Source organism: Pristiophorus japonicus, chromosome 9 (genome assembly GCF_044704955.1).
Source record: "Pristiophorus japonicus isolate sPriJap1 chromosome 9, sPriJap1.hap1, whole genome shotgun sequence".
In the NCBI taxonomy this organism is placed as follows: domain Eukaryota; kingdom Metazoa; phylum Chordata; class Chondrichthyes; family Pristiophoridae; genus Pristiophorus; species Pristiophorus japonicus.
In genome coordinates, this window is record NC_091985.1 from 196,277,969 (window position 1) to 196,286,000 (window position 8,032).

The 8,032-nt window shown below is 48.4% G+C and overlaps 2 protein-coding genes across 2 annotated transcripts; both read right to left on the reverse strand.

The window, feature by feature from the left end:
• Positions 1–2,464: 2,464 nt before the first annotated feature.
• Positions 2,465–3,286, reverse strand: LOC139274034 (cylicin-2-like). Its single transcript, XM_070891087.1, has one exon. It carries the CDS (start codon positions 3,284–3,286, stop codon positions 2,465–2,467), a length of 822 nt encoding a protein of 273 aa, XP_070747188.1.
• A 3,522-nt stretch (positions 3,287–6,808) lies between these two features.
• Positions 6,809–7,402, reverse strand: LOC139274035 (cylicin-2-like). The gene has a single exon (XM_070891088.1). The coding sequence runs from the start codon at positions 7,400–7,402 to the stop codon at positions 6,809–6,811; it is 594 nt and encodes a 197-aa protein (XP_070747189.1).
• Positions 7,403–8,032: the final 630 nt, after the last annotated feature.

Consider the following 8,032-nt stretch of genomic DNA (forward strand, 5'->3'; position numbering starts at 1 on the left):
ACAATAACTGGTGATGATTATACAAATCCACACAAAGATTCATCAAACTGTGGGCATCCTGGAGAAGTTCTCAGAGGGTTTTCCCCCAACAGTTTTGACGCTGCGAGCAGGGTGTACCGGTAAGCCCTCCTGACCGAGGCTCGAACGTACGGGGATAAGGTCGGATTTCACGACATCCCAGAAATTGGACCGTCGAACCGGCAGGGGCGAGGCCACCGGACACCCAATGAACGAGTGAGACTCGGGGCCATTTGATAACAGACGCAGTGAGTAGATATTAAGGTAAAGTAGAATATGAGTAAGATAAGTGGTGTGTAAGAGAAACGAGTGTCCCCGTCACTTCAATTGTCACAAACTATCTCAATCACCTAACTTGAGCCGGAATTAAGAGGGCAAATGCCCCACGTGATGGCCAAGGATTAAGGTCGAAGGGAACACTGGGAGGACAAAGTGACAGCGGAAACCTGTGAGTGACTGTGTGATACGCATGAACTGGTGTGAGAGTTGAGGGATAATCCCATCGCAATAAATAAGTGACGGAGTAGAAGTAGGCCCGCGTGAAGAGACTCATTCGCAGAGGAAGGGAGGGAAGGTCAGATCACATAATGGAATCGGGGGAAGACCTTGAATGGGGGCCGGGAGGGTCACTTAGTAGGTTCTATGCAGACAACCAGAAGGGCTGAATAGATAAAATGATTAAAGACAGGTGGGATCCCTCGGCTGTCCCCAAGGAGCAAAAGAATTAGTGTGAGAAACAGAAAGGCAAAGAAAGCCGGAGTACTTTTAGTATATCAGTTATGTGCGTTACAAAGTAAAACCAAACAATTAGTAGAGAACAGTAAGGAAACAGAAGCCGAGAATAAGAAATGGAGAGCGGTATGAACAAACCGGCAAGTAGGGGGGATCAGATTATGACCTCCCTCCGACTTATGTTGCCACAGTAGCGGCCTCGGCTCCTCCCTTTGATGAGGAGACCGAGGTGGAAGGGTCATATGACGATTCAGTAAATACAGAAAGGACAGCCTCTCTTCGGGTAACACAGGGCGTACAGGGAGGGAACCCCCGATATCAATACTACGCTTTCACCCCCACAGAAAAATAAATGATGAATCAGGATTTGGGGAGTTTGCAACCACGGAAGGGAAATGTGGAATTTTGCCAAAAGTTAGAAGAATTGTATGAGACCCACAATATGCATGAGCGAGATGTCCACCAAATAGTTCGGGCTAAGTGTCCAAAGGACCGGTGGACAGGGCTAGCACCCCCTCACAGTGACGGCACATGGATACCTGCCGTGGGTGCCACAAGGGCACAACGGGACGCTGCCAGAACGGGGTTCGTCCAGGCTGTACAGGCTTTAATGTGAGCATCCACTCCAAATTGGGGATTGATAATGCAGACCCACCAGAAAAAGGGAGAAAACGCCAATGACTACGGAGAGAGGTTATGGTTCCAATACCAAGAATTCTCCGGGCAGGCGGCCCCGAACAGAGACGGCCCAGTCTTCGTGAAAATATTTAAGGACGGCCTTTCGGCCGACCATTAAAAGATCTTATAAATGGGGGTGGTAGTCACGGACACCTATGACCAAGCTGTCCAGTGGGCATGCCACATTAACTCTGGGGGAATAAAACAAGAAGTGGCCACAGCTAAGTGTAGTAAGAGTGCGGGCCGAGGGGAATGCTACAACTGTGGCAAGACGGGTCATTTTGCTGCCCCAAAAGATCAACCGTCTGATGTGACAATTGCGGGAAAAAGGGACATGTCACTGATAAATGTTGGGCGCCCAAGGCGAAAAGAAATAGTCAGTCAGGCCTTAGAGTAGAGGAGATGAACCGACAGCAGCTAATCACAGTGCTGAGGGACGTAGGAAGGGACTGAAGGCCAGCGGCCCCCGTGGGGCAAGGAGAGGATCTTTTCCGCTGGTTCTATTCCCCTGAGTCTTTTCCCCTGCGTCTTTTCTCCTGTGTCTTTTCCCCTGATTCTTTTCCCTTGGTCTTTTTCCCAGTATGTTTTCCCCTGGGTCTTTTCCCCAGAATCTTTTCCCCTTGGTCTTTTCCCCTGGGTCTTTTCCCCTTGGTTTTTCCCCTGGGTCTTTTCCCCCTGGGTCTTTTCCCTTGAGTATTTTCCCTGGGTCTTCTGCCTCGGTTTTTTTCCCTGGCTGTTTTCCCCTGGTCTTCTGCCTAGGTCTTTTCCCTTGTGTCATTTCCCCAGTGTCTTTTCCCTTGGGTCTTTTCCTCTGGGACTTTTTCTCTGAGTCTTTTCCCCATGGTCTTTTCCCTTGGCTCTTTTCCCAGCGTCTTTACACCTGGGTCTATTCCCCTGGGTCTTTTCCCATGGGTCTTTTCTCCTGAGTCTTTAACCTTGGTCTTTTTCCCAGTATCTTTACCCCTGGGGCTTTTCCCCAGTGTCTTTTCCCCTGGGATTTTTCCATGGATCTTTTTCCCTGGATCTTTTCACCTGGTCATTTCCCCTTGAGTCTTTGCCTTTCGGTCTTTTTCCCTGGGTCTTTTCCGCTGGTTCTATTCGTCTGATTCTTTTCCCCTGAGTCTTTTCCCCCGGTTCTTTTCTTATGTGTGGTTTTTCCTGGGTCTTTTTCCCTTGGGTCTTTTCCCCTGGGTCTTTTCCTCTCAGTCTTTTCCCCTGGGTATTTTTCACGTGGGTCTTTTCCCCTGGGTCTTTTTCCTTGTTCATTTGCCTGGGTCTTTTTCCCTGGGTCTTTTCCCCAGGGTGTTTCCCCTTGAGTCTTTTCCCCTGTGTCTTTTCCCCTGAGTCTTTTCCTCTGGTTCTTTTCCCCTGAGTCTTTTCCCATGGGTATTTTCTCCTGAGTCTTTAACCTTCGTCTTTTTCCCAGTATCTTTACCCCTGGGGCTTTTCCCCAGTGTCTTTTCCCCTGGGATTTTTCCATGGATCTTTTTCCCTGGATCTTTTCCCCTGGGCATTTCCCCTTGAGTCTTTGCCCTTCGGTCTTTTTCCCTGGGTCTTTTCCGCTGGTTCTATTCGTCTGATTCTTTTCCCCTGAGTCTTTTCCCCCGGTTCTTTTCTTATGTATGGTTTTTCCTGGGTCTTTTTCCCTTGGGTCTTTTCCCCTGGGTCTTTTCCTCTCAGTCTTTTCCCCTGGGTATTTTTCACGTGGGTCTTTTCCCCTGGGTCTTTTTCTTTGTTCATTTGCCTGGGTCTTTTCCCCTGGGTCTTTTCCCCAGGGTGTTTTCCCTTGAGTCTTTTCCCCTGTGTCTTTTCCCCTGAGTCTTTTCCTCTGGTTCTTTTCCCCTGAGTCTTTTCCCATGGGTATTTTCTCCTGAGTCTTTGACCTTCGTCTTTTTCCCAGTATCTTTACCCCTGGGGCTTTTCCCCAGTGTCTTTTCCCCTGGGATTTTTCCATGGATCTTTTTCCCTGGATCTTTTCCCCTGGGCATTTCCCCTTGAGTCTTTGCCCTTCGGTCTTTTTCCCTGGGTCTTTTCCGCTGGTTCTATTCGTCTGATTCTTTTCCCCTGAATCTTTTCCCCCGGTTCTTTTCTTATGTATGGTTTTTCCTGGGTCTTTTTCCCTTGGGTCTTTTCCCCTGGGTCTTTTCCTCTCAGTCTTTTCCCCTGGGTATTTTTCACGTGGGTCTTTTCCCCTGGGTCTTTTTCTTTGTTCATTTGCCTGGGTCTTTTCCCCTGGGTCTTTTCCCCAGGGTGTTTTCCCTTGAGTCTTTTCCCCTGTGTCTTTTCCCCTGAGTCTTTTCCTCTGGTTCTTTTCCCCTGAGTCTTTTCCCCTGGCTCTTTTCCCCTGCATCTTTTCCCCTGGGTCTTTTCCACTGATGCTTTTTCGCAAAGTTTTTTTTCCTGCATCTTTTCCCCTGGGTCTTTTACTCTGGTTCTTTGCCCTTTAGTCTTTTCCCCTGGGTCATTTCCCCTGGGTCTTTTCCCCTGGTTCATTTCCTCTGTGTCTTTTCCCATGAGTCTTTTCCCCTGGGTCTTTTCCCCAGTATCTTTGCCCCTGGGTTTTTTCCCCTGGGTCTTTTCCCTTGAGTCTTTATCCTGCTTCTTTTCTCCTGAGTCTTTTCTTCATGATCTTTTCCCTTGGGTCTTTTCCCCCGGGTCTTTTTCCTTGAGTCTTTTCCCTTGGTCTTTTTCCCAGTATCTTTTCCCCTGGGGCTTTTTCCCAGGGTCTTTTCCCCTGGGTATTTTCCCCTGGGTCTTTTCCCCTGATGCTTTTTCGCAAAGTTTTTTTTCCTGCATCTTTTCCCCTGGGTCTTTTACTCTGGTTCTTTGCCCTTTAGTCTTTTCCCCTGGGTCATTTCCCCTGGGTCTTTTCATCTGGGTCTTTTCCCCTGGTTCAACTTTCCTGGGTCTTTTCCCCTGGAATAATTCCCCTGTGTCTTCACACCTGGGTTTATGCCCTGGGTCTTTTTATCCTGCGTCTTTTCCCCCTGAGTCTTTACCCCTGAGTCTTTCACCCTGGGTCTTTCCCCTGGTTCATTTCCTCTGTGTCTTTTCCCATGAGTCTTTTCCCCTGGGTCTTTTCCCCAGTATCTTTGCCCCTGGGTTTTTTCCCCTGGGTCTTTTCCCTTGAGTCTTTATCCTGCTTCTTTACTCCTGAGTCTTTTCTTCATGATCTTTTCCCTTGGGTCTTTTCCCCCATGTCTTTTTCCTTGAGTCTTTTCCACTGGTTCTTTTCCCCTGGGTCTTTTTCCTTGAGGCTTTTCCACTGGGTCTATTCCCCTGGGTCTTTTCCCCAAGGTCTTTTCCCTTGAGTCTTTTCTCCTGGATCTTTTCCCCTGAGTCTTTTCCCTTGGTCTTTTTTGCAGTATCTTTTCCCCTGGGGCTTTTCCCCAGGGTCATTTCCCATGGGTCTTCTCCCCTTGGTCTTTTCCCCTGGGGCTTATCCCCTGTGTCTTTTCCCTTGAGTCTTTTCCCCTGGGTCTTTTCCCCTGTGTCTTTTTCCCTGGATCTTTTCCCATGGGTCTTTTCCACTGAGTCTTTTCCGTTGCTCTTATTCCCACTATCTTTTCCTCTGGGTCTTCTTCCCCTGGGTCTATTCCCCAGTTCAAGTTTTCTGGGTATTTTCCCCTGAGTCTTTTTCTCTGTGTCTTTTCCCCTTGGTCTTTTATCTTGGGTCATTTTCCAGTCTATATCCTTGGTCTTTTTCCCAGTATCTTTTCCCCTGAGTTCTTTCCCCAGGTTCTTTTCCACTGGATCTTTTCCCCTGGGTCTTTTCCCCTAATGCTTGTTCCCCACGTATTTTTGCCAGCGTCTTATTCCTGGGACTTTTACAGTCGGTCATTTCCTCTGGGTCTTTTTCCCCTGAGTCTTTTCCACTGGGTCTTTTCCTCTGAGTCTTTTTCCTTGAGTCTTTTCCCCTAGATCTTTTCCTCTGGGTCTTTTTCTCTAAGTCTTTTCCCCAGGCTATTTGTCATTTTGGTCTTTTCCCCTGGGTATTTTCACCTGGGTCTATTTCCCTGGGTCTTTTCTCCTGGGTCTTTTCCGCTAGGATTTTTCTTTTGAGTATTTTCCCCTGGGTCTTTTCCCCTCGTTTTTTGACTGGGTGTTTTCCTTCGGTCTTTTCCCCTCGGTCTTTTCCCCTGGGTCTTTTACCCTCGGTCTTTTCCCCTCACTTTTCCCCTGGGTCTTTTACCCTCGGTCTTTTCCCAGCGGCTTTACGCCTTGGTCTTTTCCCATGGGTCTTTTCCCCTGGGTCTTTCCCCTTGAGTCTTTGTCCCTGGGTCTTTTCCTCTACGTCTTTTCCCCTGGGTATTTTTCACCTGGGTCTTTTCCCCTTGGACTTATTCCCTGGTCATTTGTCTGGGACGTTTTCCCTGAGTCTTTTCCCTTGAGTCTTTTCCCCTGAGTCTTTTTCTCTGGGTCTTTTACCCCAGGTCTTTTCCCTTGAGTCTTTTCTCCTGCGTCTTTTCCCCTGATTCTTTTCCCTTGGTCTTTTTCCCAGTATCTTTTACCCTGGGGCTTTTCACCAGGGTCTTTTCCCCTGGGTCTGCGCCCCTGGGTCTTTTCCCCAGGGTCTTTTCCCCTGGGTCTTTTCCCCTGCATCTTTTTTTCTCGATCTTTTTCCCTGGCTGCTTTCCCCTGGTCTTCTGCCTAGGTCTTTTACCTTGTGTCATTTCCACAGTGTCTTTTCCTGAGGGTCTTTTGCCCTGGGTCTTTTCCCTTGAGTGTTTTCCCCTGGGTCTTTTGCCCTGGGTCTATTCCCCTGGGTCTTTTCCCATGGGTCTTTTCTCCTGAGTTTTTAACCTTGGTCTTTTTCCCAGTATCTTTACCCCTGGGGCTTTTCCCCAGTGTCTTTTCCCCTGGGTATTTTTCGCCTGGGTCTTTTCCCCTTGGACTTATTCCCTGGTCATTTGTCTGGGACGTTTTCCCTGAGTCTTTTCCCTTGAGTCTTTTCCCCTGAGTCTTTTTCTCTGGGTCTTTTACCCCAGGTTTTTTCCCTTGAGTCTTTTCTCCTGCGTCTTTTCCCCTGATTCTTTTCCCTTGGTCTTTTTCCCAGTATCTTTTACCCTGGGGCTTTTCACCAGGGTCTTTTCCCCTGGGTCTGCGCCCCTGGGTCTTTTCCTCTGGGTCTTTTCCCCTGGGTCTTTTCCCCTGCATCTTTTTTTCTCGATCTTTTTCCCTGGCTGCTTTCCCCTGGTCTTCTGCCTAGGTCTTTTACCTTGTGTCATTTCCACAGTGTCTTTTCCTGAGGGTCTTTTGCCCTGGGTCTTTTCCCTTGAGTGTTTTCCCCTGGGTCTTTTGCCCTGGGTCTATTCCCCTGGGTCTTTTCCCATGGGTCTTTTCTCCTGAGTTTTTAACCTTGGTCTTTTTCCCAGTATCTTTACCCCTGGGGCTTTTCCCCAGTGTCTTTTCCCCTGGGACTTTTCCATGGATCTTTTTCTCTGGGTCTTTTCCCCTGGGCATTTCCCCTTGAGTCTTTGTCCTTCGGTCTTTTTCCCTGGGTCTTTTCCGCTGGCTCTGTTCGTCTGATTCTTTTCGCCTGAGCCTTTTCCCCTGGTTCTTTACTTATGGGTGTTTTTTCCTGGGTCTTTTTCCCTTGAGTCTTTTCCCCTGGTTCTTTTCCCCTGGATCTATTCCCCTCGGTCTTTTCCCCTCGGGCTTTTCCCCTAGGTCTTTTCCCTTGAGTATTTTCCCCTGGGTCTTTTTCCCAGGTCTTTTTTCCATGGCTGTTTTCCCCTGGTCTTTTGCCTTGGTATTTTCCCTTGTGTCTTTTCCCCTGGGTCTTTTCCTCTGGGTCTTTTTCCATGGATCTTTTCCCATGGGTCTTTTCCACTGAGACTTTAACCTTGGTCTTTTTCCCAGTATCTTTACCCCTGGGGCTTTTCACCAGCATTTTTTCACTTGGGTTTTTTCTGCTGGGTCTTTTTCTCTGGGTCTTTTCCTCCGGGTCTTTTTCTCTGAGTCTTTTGCCCATGGTCTTTTCCCCTGGCTCTTTTCCCAGAGTCTTTACACCTGGGGCTATTCCTCTTGGTCTTTTCCCCTGGGACTTTTCCCTGGGTCTTTTTCCCTGGGTCTTTTCCCCTGGGTATTTCCCCTTGAGTGTTTGCCCTTTGGTCTTTTTCCCTGGGTCTTTTCCGCTGGTTCTATTCGTCTGATTCTTTTCCCCTGAGTCTTTTCCCCTGGTTCTTTTCTTATGGGTGTTTTTTCCTGGGTGTTCTTCCCTTGGTCTTTTTCCAACTATCCTTTTTCCTCGGGCTTTTCCCCAGGGTCATTTCTCCTGGGTCTTCTCCCCTGGGTCTTTTCCCCTGGGTCTTTTCCCCTGTGTCTTTTCCCTTGAGTCTTTTCCTCTGGTTCTTTTCCTTTAAATCTTTTCCTCTGGGTCTTTTCCCCTTGATCTTTTGCCTTGAGTCTTTTCCCCTGGGTCTTTTACCCGGATCTATTCCCCTGGGACTTTTCCCCTGGGTCTTTTCCCTTCGGTCTTTTCCCCTGGGTCTTTTCCCCCGGTTCTGTTCCCACAGGTCTTTTCCCGTGAGTCTTTTCTACTGGTTAATTTCCCCTGATTCTTTTCCCTTGGTCTTTTTCCCAGTATCTTCCCCCCTGGGTC

Bases quoted from the DNA above. Each gene is read 5' to 3' on its own strand.
- LOC139274034 (XM_070891087.1), bottom strand. From the start codon at position 3,286: ATGGGAAAAGACTCAGGGGAAAAGAACCAGAGGAAAAGACTCAGGGGA.
- LOC139274035 (XM_070891088.1), bottom strand. From the start codon at position 7,402: ATGGGCAAAAGACTCAGAGAAAAAGACCCGGAGGAAAAGACCCAGAGA.